At 40.6% G+C, this 22,882-nt stretch overlaps 3 protein-coding genes and 1 long non-coding RNA gene across 5 annotated transcripts in view; 2 read left to right on the top strand and 2 right to left on the bottom strand.

The window, feature by feature from the left end:
• sntb1 (syntrophin, basic 1) overlaps positions 1-1,381 on the bottom strand; it is a 49,169-nt gene extending 47,788 nt beyond the window's left edge. The window contains exon 1 of one of the 2 annotated variants that reach the window (XM_051957086.1): positions 539-1,381. In XM_051957086.1, the coding sequence (XP_051813046.1) occupies positions 539-1,073 (535 nt within the window). In that variant the 5' untranslated portion in view covers positions 1,074-1,381. The remainder of the gene's footprint in view (positions 1-538) is intronic. The other variant, XM_051957085.1, reaches the window with a different exon arrangement.
• A 133-nt stretch (positions 1,382-1,514) lies between these two features.
• Positions 1,515-4,666, top strand: LOC127536500 (uncharacterized). Its single transcript, XR_007945517.1, has 2 exons — positions 1,515-2,063; positions 3,482-4,666. It is a non-coding gene; the product is annotated as an uncharacterized LOC127536500 (long non-coding RNA).
• A 2,533-nt stretch (positions 4,667-7,199) lies between these two features.
• On the top strand, positions 7,200-9,840 carry LOC110970934 (zinc-binding protein A33-like). Its single transcript, XM_022221246.2, has 2 exons — positions 7,200-7,256; positions 7,647-9,840. The coding sequence occupies exon 2, from the start codon at positions 7,649-7,651 to the stop codon at positions 8,870-8,872; it is 1,224 nt and encodes a 407-aa protein (XP_022076938.1). The 5' UTR covers positions 7,200-7,256; positions 7,647-7,648; the 3' UTR covers positions 8,873-9,840.
• Positions 9,841-12,056: 2,216 nt separating this feature from the next.
• On the bottom strand, positions 12,057-15,990 carry ccn3 (cellular communication network factor 3). The gene is made up of 5 exons (XM_022221245.2): positions 15,792-15,990; positions 15,024-15,252; positions 14,686-14,940; positions 13,473-13,690; positions 12,057-13,382 (listed from the first exon to the last, which is right to left on the bottom strand). Exons 1-5 carry the CDS (start codon positions 15,840-15,842, stop codon positions 13,089-13,091), a joined length of 1,047 nt encoding a protein of 348 aa, XP_022076937.1. The 5' UTR covers positions 15,843-15,990; the 3' UTR covers positions 12,057-13,088.
• Positions 15,991-22,882: the final 6,892 nt, after the last annotated feature.

Here is a 22,882-nt window from a genome sequence, read left to right as displayed (position 1 = left end):
TCCCAGCTGACTTAGGGCGAAGGCAGGGAACACCCTGGACAGGTCACAGGTCTAGCACAGGGCTACACATAGAGACAACAATCACACTCACATTCACACCTACAGGCAATTTAGAATCACTATAAATTAAACAGTGAAAAAATATAACTTTTTTCAAACTGCGACTTAGTAAAGCAACATTGCTTTCATAATAAAACACCCTTCCTTCCTCTCTAATGCTGGGTTTTATTCTCAGGCTTCAGAGGCCTGCTGGGTTCTCTGCTCATGGACTCAGTGAAGTACTGAGTCAATCAGCTGGCTGCTGGAACAAACACTTCAGGACCACTGGACACACAAACAACCAGGAAACATGAGGACTGAAGAGCTCTGCAGGGGATTTTACATCAGTGTCTCCTTCAGTGAGACTCTTCTTCAGCTAAACCTGATCAACATGTGACAGAATGAACCAGGTGACTGACTGATCTCCAAACACTCACATCCAGCACCAGACCTGATCAGCTCAGTGGACCTGATGGACAGGTTCAGGGTCTCTACCTACCTTCCAGAGTCACCTCCTTTCCGGCACGTTTCAGCGCCTGCACCGCCTCGTCGTGCGTGGCGTCCCGCAGGTTCATTCCGTTCACGGACAGGATGGCGTCCCCCACGTACAGAGCCTGGGTCTGGTCCGCCGCCAGACCCTTGAAGATCTTGCTGATGAGGATGGGCATCTTGTTCTCCTTCCCTCCCTTGATGCTGATGCCCAGTCCGCCGACTTCCTGCTTGCTCACCTTGACGCACCGCTTTCTGTTGGCGATCGCCTCCGGGACTGTGTCCGGGAGGTCGGTGAAGACGGTGCGCGCCGCGTGCGGCCCGTTGTTGGAGTTGGTGTTGCTGTTGTCATGGTAAGATCCGTTGGTGACGCCGTTGAAGTTGACGCCGTCTCCGTCGCTGCTCTCCTCGCAGCTCAGCGTGAGCGCTTCCTCGTTCAAGTTGACCAAAACTTTGTGCCAGCGCTCCCGCACCAGAACCTCCGCGAATCCACTTTTCTGCACTCCGGAGCCTCGCGGAACTCCCGTCGCTGCCACCACCGCCATCTTTGGAGCATTTCTGGACAGCTCACATGTGCGTTGGTTCCCAGCGCGCCCTCACACGGTGCTGCCAGCCTCCTCCGAGCTCCGGATGGACTTTGGCCCCTCTGAAGTTTCCTGCGTCCCGTCCAACCAGCCCGAGCCTCTCGGCACAAGCTGCCCTCCGCTCCGCCCGCTCAGATTCTGCGCTGGGTGGAGTTCTCCTCCCCCCTGCCGGCAGCTGCTCCAAACCTGCGCTCATCATTTCCCAAAGTGTCTGAGAGCTGATGGAGAGCTGAAGAAACCAAGCAGCAGCAGCACATTTACACACTCATCCATGATGTTTACCATATGAAGTGTGATGTTATTATGGGATGTATGATACACACGCTGGCTTTTACAGGAAACAGACTTTATGAGTTAAAACAGATTTTCCGCGCTTATTGGCCAAATTACGCACAAGAGTGTCCACTTCATCTATCTATGTGAAAAGCTGTTTTAGATCAAATCTGAAATCTAAAATCTGACTCCAGCTGATTTCACTCTCCCGTACATGACCGCGTTCACGGCGCTGGAGTGAGACGGTTACGCGCGTACAGGAATGCGCTTGTGCCGGTTTTGACGCTTCAAAGAAAGAAAGAACAAGAGTTTTGTTTGAGAAGGAAATCTTTCCCTCTGGGCTGTTTTTCTTTCCACCTCTATTATTTCATTACTTCGTCCCACAGGATTCTTTACCCTCCGTCAGTCTGACGCGATCCTGACGGTGGCCTCTCACCGGGAGGTCAGCCGGTACAATAAAAATAGAAAGGCCCTCAGACAGACAGACTGAATAGATTCAGATCACTGTGATGTTGGGAAACACGCTGTAGATCAAAAACTTCTAAGCTTCACCATTTAGTTTGCTCAGGTTTTTTTTTTTATTCAACAGCTGTTTCCCTGAAACTTCCGCTTAGCAACCAATCATCTATCAGCAGTGCAGCTACGACACCTGCTGGTTAAACTGAAGTAAACCTTCAGGTGAGTCACTCAGGTGAGCACGAAGATATTTGATAAGAAATAAGACGAGAAGAATCAAATTAATGAGCAGCAGAAACACCTTCTTTATTTTTAAGTTAAATTGTTTCATTCAACATTTGCATTTAATTGCTTTTAAAAAATATGTCTGTATTTTTAAGCTTTCTGGTCTTATTGTTAATACGAAGACACGTTTACTTCACTGGTGCAGTAAAGATTATTCGATTATAGAAGTACAACAGTGAAATAATGTTGTATTTTGACATTTATAAACTATTGACAACTAACATGAACTGACTTTCTTCACTTTCATCCCAATAAAAAAATACTGTAGTTTAATTAAATGTCATTTTCATAATTTTTTTCTTTCTTAAAAAATACAACAACAACGTTCAGATTGCAGGATTTCCCAGAATATTCAAGTTTTTATAGCATTTACAGCTAAATATTTTTATCAGGACCTCTTAGATGCATGAATGGATGGAGGAATATTTCTCTAAAATCTCATTATTATTGGAGGCCAATATGGAAAGGATGAAGGAGACCAAGACACAGCTCAACCAAATTATTCTTATTCATGCGAAACTTTGAATTCTAGTTAATTTTTATCTTACCTAAAGGTTTATTCTGGCTGAAAATTCAATAAACAAGTGACAGAAATGAGTAAGACAGTGTGTTAGAGATGTTGAAGATGGATTGTGACTATTCTGTGTTGTTTTTATAATTAGCCAATAAGAAAATGGTAAACATTCCATGTCCACAATCATTCATGCCCCCGGAAATTGCTGTAAAATGTTGGGAACATGTAGTTTTTGCACTGTATCAAATCTTCCCGGTCATTTATATCATGTGTAATAGCTTTTTGATTCACTATGAACTCATACAGACGTTCTCTGTATGTCATTATTATAACTAAAGATGAGAAAAAAGAATAATTTGGAGCTTAAGTGTATGAATGTGCTTTATAAACTGCATAGTTCGATTATTATTCTTTCATTTTAATGAATGGAAACAACTTCAAATAATGACCACTCTAGATTTAAAATGATCTTATTGACAAATATCGTGAGAAATAAAGACTTTTTGTGTTTTTTTAAATCTAATTTGTGTCACTGAGTGAATTGAATTGTGTAATTATGGAATGTTTGCTGGAGAAACCATGTAGCAGCTTCTCCATATAAGATCATTACTACTGAGCTGCACCAAACCCCGGATTAACGCATTTATTCTGAGAAGGAGTATTTTTGGTTTAATGAGGTGCAGAAGCTACAATTGATTTTTACTTTTATATGGAAATGAGGCTTCAGATGAAATGTTCATTCTTTGTTGTGGCGTCGACCTTCAAAGCAGACAAACAAACAGAGTGTAATCTTATCAACGGTATTTAAAGGTGGTTAATGAATCTTTTTTTTAATCCTCAGGCAGCATGTTCGTGGTTTCACAGCGCAGAGAGCTGAAGTTACACAAACACACACATTGTTGATCTGAGCTGGTTTAGTGGATCATCAAACAGAAAGAGGTGTGAAGGTGAAGAGACGAGAAGCTACTCTCTGCTTTCTGATTACAATGTGAGATTGGTTAATTAATAAATGTTTTGACCCAGTTTTGTTCTACTTGGAGAAAAATCTGCTTTATTCTCTTACATAATGCTTCCTCTCAACTTTCCTTCCTGTGTTGCTCTTTTCATCTTTCATCATTGATTCCTTCCTCTTTACTTGCGGGAATCCTCGCTTAATATGTCAGTCCTGTGTTTTGTGTGTGTGCCATTTGTATAACAGACTCAATATTTGTCATGTATTGTGCAGCTGTCTATGCTCTTGCTTTTTATTTTCCACCAGTTCTGTGACGTTTGGGATTTTTACCTCAAAAATTATTCCTGTTTCATGGTATCATATTTGTAGAGTCGTCTGGCCGAAAGGAGGAAGCAGGTCAGCAGGGAAACTCAGCAGATTCAGGTGAAGATTTTATCTACAGTCCTTCTCAAGTCAGTCCAAGAAAATTATTACAATCAATAAATCGTTTCAAAATGAGCCTACAGCTCCTCAAACAACGGCACAGTTCTGCCAGCACAGCCTCTCCTTTGTTTCTAAGAAATAAAACCTGATCTCCTTTTACATGGGATCAGTTGACACATTCATCTCTTCGGCTCTACTATCAGACAGCATGGCGACACTGCTAAACAAATAAAAATACTACACAGCCTAGATGTAAACAAAACTGCAAACAACATCTTCATACAGATTTTCAACTTATGGACATTTCAAAACATCTCTGTATGAGCTAAACATTCAAAGTCTCCACTGAATGATGCATTTCTACATAAAACAAACATTCAGAAACAAGTATGGATTGATGATGTCACTTTGACATCTTAAAAGGAAATGCGGGGCGACCTGCTCCAAAACAGGAAGGTCCTGCAGGATGAGTCAGAACAAAGGAACAAACAATGAAACCACAATTGATCTATAAATAAGTGAAACTAAATAACATCTCTTTGTAGCTTGAATCCCCCATATGATGATAATTTTAACTCTAAATGTTGCACCAACATGGTTAAATTAAAGCAAAACACACAGAGAAAGCTGAGAATAAAAGAGTTTTCACCACTTTGTCGCAGTATTTGTCATTTTTTAAGAAGAAAAGTGTTTCCATCTTCTTGCAGTGGCCAGATACTCTTTAATTATGCTGTACTGAGTCTGTATTTGGTCAGAATCTGTCTCTGTAAAGTTAAGATATATTCTGACCATTTATATTCATAGTTTATAGCCAAAAAGGTGTGACCTGTTTGAGGTTTGATTTAGTTTTTGGAACATTTTTCATTCATCACTAATGCTGCTGTGTACATATTTTACCTTCACCATGGTGCAGAACTACACTTTTTAAAAATATTTCCCCTGGATGAACATCAAGTACATTACATAGAAATGACTTTGCTTTTGAGAAATATTTCTCTCCAGTAACCTTCACCATCACAGTTATTAGTTTTTTCGACATTTGATGGTTTGCTGTGGAGCTTTTTCACAAAAATATAAAATTATCTCCAAAACTTGTTGTGTTTCCTTGTGGTGAAACATATTTACTTCCTCATTAATGCCTTGCAAAGCCATTATTTTAGATATTGAAGTTACTGCATTGTTTACATCCATGTCTCTAATCTCTCCTCTTTTTTTTTTTTTACTTGTTTGCTTAAATTGGCAATTTAACACTCAAACCTCTTTGTCTTTCACCTCCACCAACTGGTGACCAGAGCAATGAAACTTGCTGTAGGGTTATACTGTACTGTAGACTGGCGTTGTATTCTCATGTTAAACTCTCTTATGTGGCTGATGTAGGACTCATTTACGAAACTATTGCACCATGAGTGAGACATTACATCTACAGGCGAAGAAAACCACACCTGATGACATTTTTTGTTAAATATTTATGTGATGATAAAAGCTTGAAGCTAAATCTTTGCTTATTGTCTTATTTCACTTGAAATGGTAAAGAGGCGTCATTTTGGTCGATATTCCTCAAAATAGTCACCAAATTTACTTTATCTCAGCGATATTTATATTTAAGTGTGAAATCATTTTAAATAAGATCAAGGAAAACCTCAGAAATCACATCTGCCACCTCGGCGTGCCACAATCAAAGAGCTCCTGAGATGAAAACCGGAGGTGTTAAAGAATCAGATGAAAGTAGTGATGCAACCCCTGTGAGCCTTCTTTCCTCACATCACAGAGCCTCCTCAGTGTGCTATATTTATTTAGAAGGAGCCCACATGTTTTCACTTCTTCGTGACATTTGGTTGAGCTTTTATTTACGATTATGATCTGATTCAGAGTTCATTCATTCCTGTCCTCAGACTGATCCACACAACTCTCACTATTCCCGTACACACTCATGCTTGTACATAAATGTTGCAGAAACTATCTACCTAAATATGTTAACTAGCTCAGTGATTTCTCTCCAGACTCCACCTTCAACATTAATAATAAGATTAAAAAATCAGCTGTCAAGGGTTAGCCTTGTTCTTCTGTTTCATTTTTACATTTTGGCTTCAAGAAACTTGTTTTTCTCGCTGATCCTCGAGTTAAAGTGAATGTTGCTGTTGCCAATCTTCCTTAATTACAGAATGAATTAGTGATGAGTCACCCTCATGCATGAATCATACATCAATAATAGCCTAGTTTTCTACATGGAACATGAAGATGATAAAAGTTTTATTCTGCAGAGGGTCCCGGCTGACAGGGGCAGGAGGAGGTTCGACCTGGACAGACTGATGGAGCATCACACACAGAATCAACAGTTCCTCTACCATGAGTGAGTTTGGACTGTAGGAGGAAGTTGCAGCTCCATGGGAAACAACACAGATGCATGTGAACTCCAGCAGGGTGGAACCTTCTGGTTTTGAGATGATAAGAGCTGCTTCTTCATGATGAAGAAACAGAAAAATAGGAAGTCATTGAAAGGATCTGGGGCTGCTCAGTGGCGTAGTGGTTAGCACTTTTGCCTTGCAGCAAGAAGATCCCTGGTTCGAATCCCGGGGTGGGCCTGGGATCTTTCTGCATGGAGTTTGCATGTTCTCCCTGAGCATGCGTGGGTTTTCTCCGGGCACTCCGGCTTCCTCCCACAGTCCAAAAATATGCTGAGGTTCATTGAGTATTCTAAATTGCCCGTAGGTGTGAATGTGAGTGTGATTGTTCGTCTGTATATGTAGCCCTGTGACAGACTGGCGACCTGTCCAGGGTGTCCCCTGCCTTCGCCCGAGTCAGCTGGGATAGGCTCCAGCACCCCCCGCGACCCTTATGTGGATAAAGCGGTGTATAGAGAGTGGATGGATGAAAAGATCGGTCCACTATCCTCCTCCCGCCTGTCTTCCTGGTGTTTAACATGTCAGACATTTGACTTGCAGCAAAATACACATGAAAAAAATTTGGTTCATGAAGTGTCCCAGTGAGGCAGCAATCCTGAAACTAGGTCACCTACATAAATTTTATCAGCTGCTTTGACAGCCCAAACTCTTGGGCCGTCTCACTGTTCAGGGTTAATGAGACGACACAAAACAAATAAGTGAAGCATGAGTCATTAGAGGAGGAGCATCTCTACATCCTTTAAAGAGAAATGAAACCAAACTTTGTTTTTGTGCAGCAACACAGCTGGTTAACAGTCCAGTGGATACAAAGAGACGGCAGAGCTTCCTCATCCAGCAAGGTGAAGTTCAACTTTAATAATATTTACTAGTTGTTTGGTGAATAATTCCAACACTTTTATGAAACTTCAGTTTTCAACGATGTCAGAGTCATGCTATTTCTTTTATGATCTTTCTGTCCCATTTGAAAAATGTAAACATTTGCATTGCAGTGCTTACATTCTTGTTTAGCAGTCTAATCTTTATTTTTATTTTTAAATTTTTTTTATTTATATGCTGGCAAACAAACTTATTTTGGCTCACCTCCATCATCTCCGCAGAATGAAACCAGCAGCAGGAGTGCATCTGGTGTTTAGTTATTCCTGCTATGTAGAATAATTTACACCAGCAGCTCTGAGGAGTTTAAAAAGTTTTTGTCACTGCTGATTGACAGCTTTAAACATGTCGTGCAGGTATGGCCTCATCCAGCAGCTTCCTGTCTGAGGAGCAGTTCCAGTGCTCCATCTGTCTGGACGTCTTCACCGAGCCGGTTTCTATCCCATGTGGACACAACTTCTGCTCGGCCTGTCTCAGCAGGCACCGGGCCGACAAGCTGCACTGTCAGTGTCCGCTGTGCAACGAGAAGTTCACCAAAGACCTCAAGCTTCGTGTTAACATTGAATTCAGGGAAGTTGTGGAGAATTTTAAGAAACATCATGCGGGTTCCCCAGTGAAACCCGGACAGGTGCCGTGTGACTATTGCCCTGGCAACAAGATCAGAGCCTCCAAAACCTGTTTGGTGTGTCTGACTTCCTACTGCGAGACACACCTCGAGCCTCACCACAGAGTCTCTTCCCTAAAAAGACACAAACTGACTAATCCTGTGCACAAACTTCAGGACAAAATATGCCAGAAACACAACAGGATTCTTGAGTTCCTCTGCAGGGACGACCAGACTCGTGTTTGCTCTTTGTGTACTGAACATAGCGCTCATGATACCGTCCCTCTGGAGGAAGAGTATGTAGACAAAAGGGCTCAGATGGGAAAGAAAAATGCAGAAGTGCAGGAAATTAAGCAGAAACCAGGAAAGAAGAATCAGAAGAAAGCGTCAGTGCAGAGCAAGAGGAAAAGCAAAGTGGAAGCAAATACTGTAGAGTCCAATCAGACGCAAGATCCTTTCATCAGCTGTTTTCCCAATGAAGGCCCTCGGTGTGTCAGTGAACATCACATCCCTGTAGATAACAACCTGTCTGAGGGGAGGTTCTACTACGAAGCTGAGGCCGGAAGGAAGACGTTCCTGCACTTAGGACTGGTCAGAGTATTGATGTATTTTGGTGGGGTGATCTTACCAGACACTGCAGAGGGACATTGGATTGTCATGTTGGAGTGTGAAAGGTGCAGAGCTCCTCTTCACATCCTTGTCTGGATAAACCAACCTGAGGGCATCACCCTGTTTGTAGATCACGAGAGAGGATTCGTGTCCTTCAGCAATGCAGACGTTTCACTCCTGACATACACTTTTAACCGCTGCAAATTCAGTCAGAGACTCTCTCTTTTGTTTATCCCGTATGTGAGCTGGACACAGAAGCTGCTGAGGAGGGTTCAGACTTTGAGACAGTCTTCACATGACCTCCGCAATGTTCTTGCTGTCGTCTTTGTGCTTGTGCTTTTCATTTGGTTGTGCTGTCAAACACCTTAACAGACCTTTAAAGAAGAAATTTGATCTCTGGGCTGGTTAGCCAGCTGCACAGTGAATTTGTGGTTAGTACTGTTATTTCACAGCTAGAAGATCCCTGGCTTGGGCCTGGGACCTTTTGCATATTCTGTCTGGGTACTCTAACTTCCTCTTAGTCTAAAAAAGACAATAAAAATGCTCAGGTTAATTGGTCATTCTAAATTGTCCCTAAGTATGAAGGTGAGTGTGATTGTTTGTCTCTATGTACTATGTAGCCCTGCGATAGACTGGTGCGATAGACCTGCCTTCGTCCAAATCAGCTGAGATAGCCCCCCCCATGACCCTAGTGAGGATTAAGAGGTGTATAGATGATGGATGGATGGATAGATGGATGGGCAGGTTAGTCCCTGCAGGGGGATACAGCGCACCAGGTAGCTCTGATGTAAAGGTATCAGTCAGTCAGACTCTCTGGCTGCCATCTTGTTTGATTTTGTTTGTGCTTCGGTTTGTTCTTTTTTTAACTTTTGTTAAATAGACTTGCTTTTAGTTGCACCTCCCATCTGGTCTTCCCTTCTGTGAGCAAGACTGTTGTCTGAGATCAAACTATCTGAAGTTCAGTTGCTGTTCTAACTAAACCTGGTTTGGTATGTGTCGTATAATATATCATAAATATACTATAAAGTGGTGACAGTCAACCAGTCCCTTTCTCTCTGGCTTCCATCTTGTTTAATTTTAGTTTGTCATCACGTTCTTTTCCTCTTTTAGTTCTGTACAATAAGCACATTTTTAGTTTTAACTCCAGCTATGTTTTCACATTATCCTTATGTCAGCATGTATTTCTGCAGTTACAATAATTCTAAACAAAACAAGAGAAACCTGCTATGATGGTGGATGCCAAGCAGAATCATGGGGGTGAAGAAATCAGGAACAGAATAATGAAGTTTTATACAAAATCAGTGTGTAAATCCCAATAAATGATGCTGAAGCTGTAACTACGACTCTGTGTTTCTGTTGTTCGTTCGTGAGCAGATTTTTGTTAAAATCCTAACTGACATCATCATAGAGCTTCAAGTGTTGAGTGAAGCATTGTTTAGGATTCAGAGCAGATAGACACTAGAGGGAGCAGTTCACCATCTTTGACCATTTCTTTCTTTGCACCATTTCTAACAGGGTCTGTCAGACCACCACAGATTGAATCTACAACATTAAAAAATGTATCTGCATTTTTTTCAAGTTTAGTCATTTACAGAAAATACACTTTAAACTGTCGTATTTCTATCTGTCATGACAGTACAAAGCAGCAACAGAGAGAACTAACTGGAAAGAGACATGTAAAAATACAACCAATACTGACAAAATAGTTTTATCGATAAAGCATCAAGACTAAATATCTGTAAGTGAAATGAGACAATAATGAATGCTAGACAGAGAAAATCCGTATTAAACCAATGCTTTATAATATTGCCACATAATTTCTGAAATTAAATTAAAAGATAAAAATAGCAAATATTTATCCCGTGTTTATGCAGCTCCTGCATGCTAACAAATAAAGTTTGCATTCAGAACAGTTTGCATCAGCCCAGTTAAGACAACTAATAGAATTAGGTTTATCCAAGAAACTTCACATGAGTAATAGAGACCAATCTTTCCTCTGTCATTAAAGTACCTTTATTATCAGTTTTAGATGTGTGGGATTGTCCATGTGTATTCAAAGTTCAGGGGATTTTAAATCCTGACCACAAGGTGAAGAAAATAACCAATTTCATTAGGTTACCTCAACTTGAATTCAATTTAAAATCAAATAACACCAAAACTTAAGTTTTGTTTACACACAGTTTTAAGTTTATGCAATTACTATTGTCATGTTGTAGTATTTGCAACCTAAGTAGTTGATCTAAATCAGCAAATCTGTTTATTTGCAAACATGGATTTAAAGAACTGGTGGGAGAAAGTTCCAAGGACAACTTTTCATGTCACGTTTTCTAACTCGGTTCTTCTGTCCCTGATCTAACTGACACTGTCCTCCATTGAAACTTTAAACAGCAGAACATCCTACAAAACGAGTGTTAAAAATCTTCATAAGAACAGAAAACTCAAATTGGATTCACATTTTTCAGTAAAAATCTTATTTCCAGGAGCCCCTGCTGCTGCTGCTTTAAATTTAAATCTGGATTCTGGTGACCACAGAGTCATTTAGTTCATGTCCCAGCAGACCGAGTACCGTAGTTTTCACTGTTTAGGTACATCAGTGTTTCTGTATTTTCATGTATAAGGCCTTGCTCTTCAGGCTGCAGAGGTATTTAGAGTTCAGTGTTAATAAACCAGCCTGGTTTGAAGATGTTGTTTCTAGTTTTGTGCACCTTTTCTTGTTCAGATGCATTTCACTGTCAAGTCTGAATGATGTTTTAATGCTTAACTATTATGCAACACCAGAACAGAAAACACCACTAAACACCTCCTCAGAACTGCAGAAACCAGATGTTCCGACATCTGTGTGAGTCCAAACTGATCCGAGCTGTGATGTGAAGTTTCCACTGAGGTGCTATTTTAAGAAACACTGTCAGTCCCAGAGGGAATATTAAAGTTTTCCATCCTGACCTCCCAGGTGGGGTTCAGATGTCAGGGGGTCACCACCCCCCGGCAGCAGGGTCCAGACCGTTAAGTAGTGCCTGGCTCCCATGTGATCACATCTGGACAGTTGATGTGTCCAGTTCATTCTAAGGATTTACCCCTATCTGAGAGGAACCAGTATGTGTTCAAATATGAGAATCCTGGACTGGATTCTGTTACTGGATAAAACTGTCCTTCAGAGATGAAGCCGCTGCTGATAAATGTAAAGCAGCCATATTGTTAGTATAAGGTAACACTTGACATACATCTGACTGACCTAAAACCCACTTAACACATGCATGAGGAGAACATCTCTAACAGAACAGTGTGATGTAGGTCACTGACAGGCCCCGCATTAGAAAGCTGGAGGTTTAATGCAAAATTTATCTAACATTTAGTCATGAAAACGGCCTCATTTTCTCTCCCGACTTCACTTATTTGTTATGTTATTTCATCCTCCTCAGTTGCATAGTTTCCCTCCAGTGAATTCATAAAGTCATCATCATTTTCTCCCTGCACTCTACTGTCCCTCCATTCATTCTGTACATCCATTCAGCAAAATCTGCAGCTTCCATTAGTGCAATAAAAAGATTAAAACTTTGGTTCAAAAAATACACATTTATTTCAGATGCTTTGTTTTGCAGACAGATACAGAAACCAGCAGAATGAAGCATAATTCAAGTCGACAACATTTATATAACAAACCAATATATACAGCTTACATTATTACTGATTAACGCTGTGTATTTGATACACACTCAGTCTATACAGCAAGTATTTACAGAACTTTTGTCAGTACAAACAGCTGTTATGTGCACTACTTTAAACAAAAAAAGCCATATCAACCTAAATCTAAAAAAAAAGGTACATTTATTGATGGGAATTTTATGTATGTGAGGGTTAGATTACAGGCAGATGTCAGAAATGACACCACAGTGACCTCAGTTTCATTGAAGGAGTCTTTGTTTGGAATCATGTCAAAGTCCACAGTTCAGTTATTTCAAAAACGTATCCAGTAGTAGGAGAATTTCCAGAGCGGAGCGAGTTACAGAGCTCCTTAACTTCTGCTCACCTGCTGCTTCATCACCATTAAGACTACATGTATTTCTAGATCAAGGTGTCATTAATCTGCAGTTCTTAAATCTACCGGTTACATTATGCCATAGAAGGCTACGTCTTCTTAGTTTATGCAGAACAAAATGCTCTGGCTTTATGTTCTTTGTCAAAAAAAAAAGCTAAATTATGTCTGATTTGCTACGTACAGCCATGATATTGTATTTGACCTCTTGAATAATTTTAAATGAAAGTTGGTTGGGAATTAACTGCAGTATGAACTACAGAAACAAATGTCACAAGTGCTTTGATTGTACTTAGTGAAGGTAGCACAAATTTGTCCACAGGATTCAGGGTTAAATATTAATATTTAAAATTTCAGTGACTTCAGAAAAGGATTCTTCTTTTATGGTTTAAATATAGACTACATTGTTTTTTAGTGCTCCATTCTAGAAGCTGCAGCTCCTAGAATTACTTTGCACTGTATTTATGTTGTTTATGTTGTTTTAACATCATTTTAGGGTTAATAAATTCATAGTTTAAAGGAAACTGTCCTTGAACCCAGCGGTGCGCTTTCTCAGACTCTCATGCCGCTGTATCCCAGCTCTGACGGCGGCCACACGGCGTTGTCTCGAGGGCAGTGGCTGTGGCAGGCACAGGTCAGGATCACCATCACTGGCCTCCTGGATGTCTTACCGCCGGGACACTGCATGTCCACCAGGGCGGTTCTGGTTCTGTGAGGCGTGCAGCAGCGGCCGTCTGTGCAGGAGCCACAGTAGCGAGGCTTGTAGGCCTGGACGCTGGTGCAGTTCTTATAGGAGAGGTGGACCGCCGTGTCGCTCCGCAACATCCTCTGGCACTTACTGCCTCTCTGCAAGACAACAAGATCCAGTTTTAGCACAAAAATCCACATGCAACTGAGCAATTCTGGTGGCTAAATAAGATCAAACCTTCCACATACCCTCAGTGCCAGCTGAGTGAGCTGCTGCTGCTCACAGGGTCTGATTATGCACAGCCGAATCTGCTTCACCATCTCGCAGTGCTGGTTCTTGTTGGTGACCCTGGTGGAGATCCCCACGCCGCAGGTCCGAGAGCAGGCGCCCCACTCGGTGGTCTGCTCAATGCAGTTCAGGCTGGGATCCCAGCCATCGAAGCTCACCGTCTCCTCCTGGCGATAGGCTGAAGGAACACAGAGGGTCACAAGTCTGCACATCAGCCAGGAAAAATACAAGAAGATATAAAATTCCAAGAATGCTCAGCTCAAATGGATTCATTATCCTGCAAAGACAGAACCAAAAATTCTACTGGAGGTGATCTGTTTCCTCAGTTCAAATAGATGGTGGTCCATCTGCTCTCTCAGCTAAAGCACTAAAAAGTGGAATTCATCCCCACAAACATAAGAGATTCAGGAAACAGAGTTTAAAACAGCTGCTAAGTTTGGAAACAGGCATAAAACGGTCCCCCCTAATGATGTGAAGACAGAGCTTGTCTGAGAGCAAACTTTTGTAAAACTATTATTTTAAAAGTATACTCTATAAAATACTAGTGATCATTGTTTACTTTGAAGTACACAGAGTACTCTATTACATTACACACTGATATAACGATACTAGTTCTTTCCTCTAGTTTTCTTCTTGTGGCTGCCTGGACTCTGAGCAGGTCAGACTAATGTACATAACCTCTAGTGGATGAAATATATTTCATTTTGGTTGATGGCTACGACTGGTATTTATATTGTAAGTGACAATTTTGTGGCATTTTCTAAGATTCACAAGTGTCATGGTACTTGTGTCCAAACTTATGGCCATGGCTGTATATATATATGTATATATATATATATATATATATATATATATATATATAGCTATCACATATTACTACAACAGCTAGAATTCTCCATTAAGGGTTTAAGATTTTATTGTATTTATAAAAGCTTTTATGTAGCTTTTGATTGTTTCCTCAAGTGTCATTTTTGTTTGTCTGACGGTACGGGAGTGGCAGCTGCTGGGGAAACACGGCCGGGGGTCCATCGCTCCCTGTCCAGACCAACCTTTCCCCCCCTCATCATTCAACCTGGACCAGATCAACAGCGTGTGGTGAACCTGCAGAAGGCCGATGGAAAGACCCTGTCGGCTATGATGGTGAGGACCCTCAACATATTATGATCTACTGACCTGCCATGGCGAAGCCCCCCAGGGCGCTGGCCTCTGTCTGGGGCTCACAGACCCACTTCTCGCAGCACTCTCCGGGCAGCTGGACCTGGCGGGGCATTGGACAGTCGGGTCCAGGCAGCATAACGTCCACGTTGCAGCGTGGCACACAGCCGATCTGTCCGTCCCTGCATATGCACTGGTACTTACAGCTGGGGAAGAAGGTCTGACCGTTCTGGTAGACAGAACCGTCCAGAACACACACGTTCCCTTGGTTAGCTGCAGCAGATAAACCAGGAATAAAGGTTAGAAAACAGACACATTGATTGGCAGCAGCTGCAGATGACTGAGGTCTAACCCACCGGTACAGACTCCGGTCCTCCTGTGGACGTCGGCTGAGTAGTCACACTGCAGCCCTCTGCGGGTGTCACAGGGCTTCAGGTCAGAGCAGACCTGGCCTTTCTGAGCCGCACAGACCAGGCAGCAGGCGCAGTCATCCAGGATCAGAGGAACCCCAGGCAAGCACAGAGGGGGCTCCTTAGGACAGGGACACCTCCGAGGACACAGCTGGGACCAGACCTGGGCCAACACCTGGAAAAGAGCAAGAGATGACCTGATATACCTGCTGGGAAATCACTCTAAAGTAATGAAGGACAGCTGGGAGTGACTATTACAGTATAAAATAATAAAGCAAAAGCTGGTAGATATTAAACAGGCTGGTGGAGGTTTCAATTTTCAGCAAATTTTGTGACATTTGCTTAGTAACAGTAAACATCAGTGGACGGCTCCTATCCCTGTGCTGCAAGACCGAAAGATTTAGGAAATCTTTCTTGCCATCAGTAGTCAGGCTATTCAATTCAAAACTAAACAGATAAGAACCCTGACAACTGAATTTCCCTTCGGGGATGAATAAAGTAATTCTGATTCTGATTCTGATTCTAAAAAGAGGCTAAAACACATTTACCAAATCAGCAGAAGACAGATAACATTTTGTGTTTACACTAAGGTTATCTGCAAAAATTATAAAAACAACATTACCGTGCATTCTCATCTTAAATTACTGTCTGAAAAAGATCTTAAAAATCTGCATGCTCATATTATTCTACTAGTTAATCAGCTATAATTCCTACCTGTGCTGTAACGAAGACAACAAACACACTTCTATCTGACAGACTGGTCATCTTTCTGTGAAGCAGAATCCAAAATATCTGCAGTCTACAAAGTTCTCTCCAGTTCAGATGACTGAAGTATTGTGCTTCAGGGCTGATCTCTCCTCTCTGGTGTTGCAGCAGAAGGTTGTGTCTCTTTGTCGTTGTGTCTCAGCCTCAGCAGAGGAGCAGCTTTTATATCCAACCGGCACCATGACGACAAACAGGAAGGAATGCTGGAGAGCAGAGTCACATTTTATTGTGAGATCCTGTCAGAGAAGGAACTATAAACACCAGAGAGGCTTCAGCCAACAAAGTTTAACATTTCTAAAAACTATAATTATTTTTATGTGCATGAAATCCAATTCATGATTTAATCCACTACATTATATTGTTATATTCTTTTATTTATAGTTGATTGTAAAATCAGTCAGTAATGATGCATTTTCTGACGCAAACTTTATTTTTTCTTACTTTTCCTACATTCTGTAGCCTGATAGCCTCTTATTACTCATGAGTTCTGCTGATTTCTTTACTTCTGACCCTGTGGCCTCTTCCCTTTAACCCTACCTGGGAGGTCGCTGTGGAAAACCAGCTTATTCCCAGTAGAATTGTCTTCACTTCCATAAATAGCTTCACAGTGGAAACTTTGATCCATCAGTAGCTTTGAACAGTCGACACATCTGGTCAGCTTCCTCCGAGCAGAGCTGTTTGAGCAGATCAGGGGTGAAGCTGACAAAAAATACTGAAAAGATCTGTGAGTTTCATTCCAGTCGCTCCAACGTGAAGTGTTGCTGTAGTGACTCATTCTTTGAGGCTCTGCAGGAAAACAACGAGAGAAATCCAAGAAACACGAAGAAACAAACTCTCCTGCTGGATGGCAGATCATGTTCTCCCTACGACTTCAGAAGAAACTAGCTTTAAAATGACGTGACTCAATCAAAGCACATTCTTTACAGACTTGGAAGCAACACAAAATATTATTTGACAATAGAAAAGATGGCATAGGAGCTTGTATTTTATATCAGTAACTGGAGACTAAACATGATAAAGCCACAAATACTCAACTGTTCTGCAAATAACAGCCTCAAAATGTTCATAAAGGTGAATCGGTGCCTCTCTAAAAAAGCCTAAAATTATCGTTAACATTTTCAAGAGAGTAGAATATCTGAAGAATTATTGCATTGGACTGGATTTGTTTTAGGTAGCTGGATTTTTTAAAACATTTTAAAATTGCTTCCTGTGTTTAGTATGAGACTGGCAGCAAAAACAAATAAAATCTAATAATAAAAGCTGTTATATATTGAGGCACAAAAAGCATGCAGTGTTCTTGAAGTATGTAACATTTAGGTTGTTGTGTTTATTATGAAGTGTGTTCAGACGAAAGTAAAGCTACTAATTTAATGTTTTTAAGTTACAAAACAAAAAACAGAAGTGGTATATTTCACCTTTTATTATATATGATACATGGAATTTGTTAATGTCACACTTTGGCGCCCCCCAGAGGTCACATGGCAAAGAGCACCTAACTGATTTCTACCTATATTAATCGCAGAAACGTGACCCAACTTTCAGGCAACATGAAAGGATACAGTCAGAATTATCATATGCAGTCAGAAAGCTGAAGCACGTGTAGAAATAGACAGACAGTGGTTCTATTTCTGCACTACTGGACGGTCTGTTGATGAAAAAGGTCACATCTGTAGAGGACTGGTTCACATCCAGGAGCTATTATTGTTCTGGCAGAACTTTTTTTTTCTTTACCCCAGAGCAGTTTCTCTTTTACGGAGCCCTGGAAGGGTATCCGTACTCTTTTGCCATAAAGATGCATTTTAACAATCCAACCATCCCCCATCCATATACAATCAAGAAGTTCTAACAAAGCAGGACATGTTGACACTGATTCAAAGATTTTGCATGATTTAGCTGTGGATTTATTTGCAGTTTATTTTTTCAGAGGTGAAACCTACTTTGCAGCTCCCTGGAAACATCCAGACTGATGAACTTTCAGCGTTGACACTGAACTTGCAGCCAAACCACAGACAGAAAGAAGGCTCGACAAAAAGTCTCAAGAGTAAATTTAACATTGTGGACCTTATTTGATTAAATCTAATTCTCTTGAGTTCTGTCAACAATAAAAAATAATATCAACTATTTCAGGTATTAATCAAGTGAGAGCGACATAAATAAGCCTAATAAGATGCACTATGAATGATAATATAGCTAATATTTGCTGTATAAACTCATGATAAGAGTCGGAAACAAACACAGCTCTCAGCCTCCGTCATTAAACCTGCTGACTGCACCTGTGCAGGTGAATCAAGGTAACATCGGATGCTAACTGCTAGCGTGACGTCACCCCGCAGGTGCGCTGATCACGTGTGTGAGCCTCAGTTTCCACGTCGGACCGTCTGGAAAATTTACCACAGGACGAGACGGATCTTTATTGAATTTCCCAGGAGTTTGTGGATTTTATAACGAGCCCATCGGTTAACAGCAGGAAGGACTCACCTGGACCAGGTAGGACGCTGCTTTTGTTGCTACAGGATACATGTTTGCTGCCCTTTAAAATGACTCGTGGTCTGTATGAAAGATAAAAACATCTGCAACCTGCTAGATATGTAGATTCTGATTACAATCCAGGATAATAATGCAGAGCAGCGTTTTTGTTAGGATTTAATGACGCACATAGCTGCTGGCTTTTGTGTTCTGTTCATCTGCAAATAAATTATTATTAGTGATTTACTTCAGTCTGCATGGAAAAGCTAATAATTGAGATATGTGATGTAGTTGGCTCATTGTACAAGTGTGTTACATCAGATTTCTTAAATGTTTCTGCAAATTCTGCAGAATTCAGTGTTTACTCTTTCTCTCCTATGTTAATTGAAAGTGTCTGGGAGTAACTGAGTGACAGACTTTATCTACATCAGATGTTGACATTTTGTTTCATGGCACTAATCCAGGTTGTTTAGTCCTGACTAGATCCTTGCTTGTGTTGTGTACTCTCAGATTTACATGGTTTTGGATAAATATGTCTGCTATAAATGAAATTGTACAATTGCAGGACATTTTTTTTTTAAGTTGTTGTGGTTTTGAGGTAAAAATCTCCAGAGATTGCAGTTCACAGTGTGCAGAATAATTGAAAAATGTCAATTATCCAAAATTATATCACATTACAGTACTTGCATTACTTCTAAGCAAAAGCAAGATTAACCATACTAAAATACAGGGCAATAAAATACTTTTATTTTTTCAGTATTTCATGTATCTACCATTATTTTTAGATTATGGATTTAATCGTCCTCAGCACAAATGATACCAATGTTGAACAAATTTCTGGATTTATTTAATTATGTCAGCTGCTTTTTGCTGATTGAATTGTGTTGCTAGTAAAATTGATCTGTTGGATTCAGGTCAGGCAATATACCTGGCCAGGTCATAGATTTTGACAGTTGTTAAATTTTTCTTCTTGAACATTTCTGTCACAGAAATGTCACCAGCACTTTTTGAACTCATGCAGCCCTATGTCATTACACCTTACCTCTATGCTTTACTATCAGGACTATCTATTCACATGTTTTTGTGGTCATTTTGCATCTGTGTAGTTGTTTTGTGTCTTTTTGTGCTACTTTTGCATCTCCATGCTTTACTGTCAGGGTTGTGCTTTCTCTGTGATAGACAAGACAGGCTGATGAAATGTACTTCACACTGCGCCTCTTTATGCTTGTTTTGCATCTTTTTTGGCTGGTTTGTATCTCTGTGCTTCAGTGTCAGAACTATGCATTCACTGTGGTAGTTCTGGTCAGGTTCACTCCAAACATGCTTTACTCCATCTGAGCCCAACTAATTTATCTTCATCTGACCAAACAACATTCATCAGGCTTCTTTTCATGTTCTTTAAATAAGTGTTATCTTTCAATTTTGTGAAAGTAGTTCACTGTCTGTGGAGTCATTTTAGGGTTATGGCTCCTTCTTTACCTCCTGATTACTGCTGACACTGTGCTTCACTGAGTTTTGGTTGAATTTAGAGCAGATCAGGCTGATGATGGATGGGACAACACAGTCCTGAGTAGATTTCCAATTCACCGAATAAGTAGTAGACACACGTCTGGTTTTAGTGTGGATGAATGCGTCTTTGAGAAAATATTTTAGTGTTTGTGTCAGAAATGTAGAACACTAGATGCGACTAAAACCTGCTGAAGAAAACTGTGTGAAAACTTTATTGTGAAAGCAGCTTCAAGTAGTGTTTTTCTTTCTTCATGTTCAACATGTTCCTGTTGTGATATCTAACATCTGGTTGTACTTACTGCCACAAATGCCATTTCTTTTTGCACTATTTGTTGTCCGTTGCTATAGCAGAATCTTGCTTTCTTCAAAGTCATAGTTTGAAAAATATATGACCCAGAAACTGCTGACAGGTTCTACATCACCACAATGGTTTGTCTAACATTTAAAAGCATGTTCCAACATCTTCCTTTGTTGTTGAAAGTTTGACCTCAGAAACCTTTTGCTCTGGATTTTCTGCTCCGTTTCTGAGTCAGGAATAAAAAGGAGGTGAGGTTCGACTCGGCTCTCTAAATAAGTGGTGACTCCAGCGAGTGCTGGACGGTTCTGCCAGAATCTTGATTCAGTGCTGTTCAAACAGTTTTGTTGGTTGAAGCTGAAGAATGTCAAACTTCACAAGACGACTGTGCTTGCTTGCTTTGTCTGGATTTCTGCTTCTTGGCCTCCCCTGCTTTGGTATTTTCAAAGCAAATCTATTTCTATTCTGAGAGACTGAGACACGAGGAGATTATTCCAGACATCACTTCACATCAAGGGATTGCATATGGAGGAGGATTTAAATTTTATTAACTCTAATTTAAAATGTTGTCACATTGGAAAAAGTAGTCGCTAAATTCAACTCTGAACATCTTGTACCTAAACTCCCTTTTTCTCCTTCTTGTTTTCTCTGCATTGTCACAGATTTTCATAATTACGTCCAAAATATTCCCGATTACATGAATCATCATTGACCCGTTGCTCCAGGATATCCTCCTACTTCACCTAAAAACAGGACATTTGCTTGACTAAAGAACACATAAAGCATTTTATTTTAGTCTCTTAGTGCTCCAGAATAACTTTGTACATTGGTCGCACTGGTTCTTTTTTGTCTCTTCCCAAACACACTGGTAATTACTTAACACATTATGTCGATTTGTAGATTGTAAACAGGAATGAAGTGCAGACGAATATTTTGTGCATGCGTTCTGGGATTTAGTAAGAGGTGGTTCTTCTGGGGTTCTGTTATACATTTAGTGTTAAATTTTCTTAAATTTCTATGGGTTTGCTGCTGGTTGATGCTGAAACACTGGAGAAGGAAGCTGCTCTGTTTGTTCCTAGTCATGTTTTAGTATTTGCAATAAATGCAACTCATAATATTGGACACTTTAGCAGACTGCAGAGTTTACTGATGGTGGTGCGATGTCACTCCTGCATCATTCTGATGTCATAATTTACAGATTTCCCTAAATATGTCACAGGTATTGGTAATGCACAGAGAAGCTTCTAGTCCACACATAGATGCTGCAGTTTCTGCCACAGTTTACTGGTATTCCATAAATCCCCTCAGCCAGTGATAAACTTTCAGCATCTGCAAATACTTCACATGGAGCTGATGCTACAAGAGCAGCGGTGCACATGCTGGGAATTGGTATTTATTTAATAAGTAGATGCGACTTCCTTCACGTGTATCAGATGTTGTACTCTACGTGGACTTCAAGAGTTTAGTGTAAAAGCAACAACTGTGCATCCAGTGCGTCCACAGCTGTATGTCCACATGGAACTATACATGCATGTCTGGACGCTACAGTTTAGTAATGTTCACTAAATGCCTCATGAGCCACCGTATGTGTTCCAGGGCAGCTGTGCACAGAGAAGCATCTAGTCTCCATTCAGTTAAAGCAGACAAATATGCAGTAAAAAAGTAGAGTTTAAAAAGAGTGAAACAAGCTAATAAGTTGAACTGAGTAATTTTAACCAACTGTGCAGGTCACCTACAAACAAGATGTTTAATTATTAGCTGCCTTTTTGACCAGTTTCATTCTTTGCTTTTCATATTTTTAAAAATATATTTGATGGATTTTAACTGTTAGAAGAATGTGTTTCTGATTCTTCTGAGACTCCTTCTCTCAGTCAGGTCTGGTTGGTCTATGGTAGAAAAGGTGGATCTCAATTATTCCATTTTTTCCTTGTTTGCCAACATTTCTCCTTGAACAAAGTCTTTTACTGGCAATCTAAATGCATTTGTGAACATTAGCGAAAAAGCCTAAAATGCAAATCTATCCCGCAAGAAGCTTGTTTGCTTGTGTGACAGTTTGGCACAGTATGTCCAAGTGGGATATCTTCCAGGAATGAGGTGAGAAGTCTGCATACGCACATTCATGGTATCCGCGAAATATTTCCACTGTGCTGCAGGTAGGAGGCAGGATGTATGGAAGACAGACAGGTGGATGGTGATGGAGAAGAGAAACAATGGAACGAACTGTGTATGGTTCCAGTATTTGCGTTCCTTTTTCCAGGCAGTTATTGAGGTTTAACACCTTCTGTTATCGTCACTCTTCCTTTGTTTCCTGCTTCCTGTGGTGGTCGGACGCATTTCAGCACCACTTTAGAGTGAGGTTTGACAGATTCTTTTCTAAACAAAGACAAATCACACAGTCGAAGCTTTTTACTGTCCGTTGGCTTGCTGTGGTTGGGCCACACGGTGGAGCCTCCTTTGAGTTTACAGGATTAATCCAACAACATTCAGGACAAATCATACAGTAACGGTGGTGGTCACCTCCCTGTGTGGCTTAGCGGATGCAGAACCTCTGTTTAAGTATTTATGTCTTATATTCTGCTGACATGTCTTTTTATATCTATACAGTTTATGGTCGTATTTTACAAGTTGTAGTTTGGAGTCTCACATTCATTTTGGGTCCAGTCTTTCTTAAAAAGCTTCTTTTGGCCAGAATCTGTTTCAGTAGAAGTTCAGCTCTGTTTTTCTTATAACGTCTGAATAGATCTTTGATTTCCATAAACTCGTTCCTCAA

The sequence above is a fragment of the Acanthochromis polyacanthus genome, chromosome 12, assembly GCF_021347895.1.
Source record: "Acanthochromis polyacanthus isolate Apoly-LR-REF ecotype Palm Island chromosome 12, KAUST_Apoly_ChrSc, whole genome shotgun sequence".
In the NCBI taxonomy this organism is placed as follows: domain Eukaryota; kingdom Metazoa; phylum Chordata; class Actinopteri; family Pomacentridae; genus Acanthochromis; species Acanthochromis polyacanthus.
Note: the sequence above shows the minus strand (reverse complement) of the source record. Positions and strands in the feature narration are given on the sequence as shown.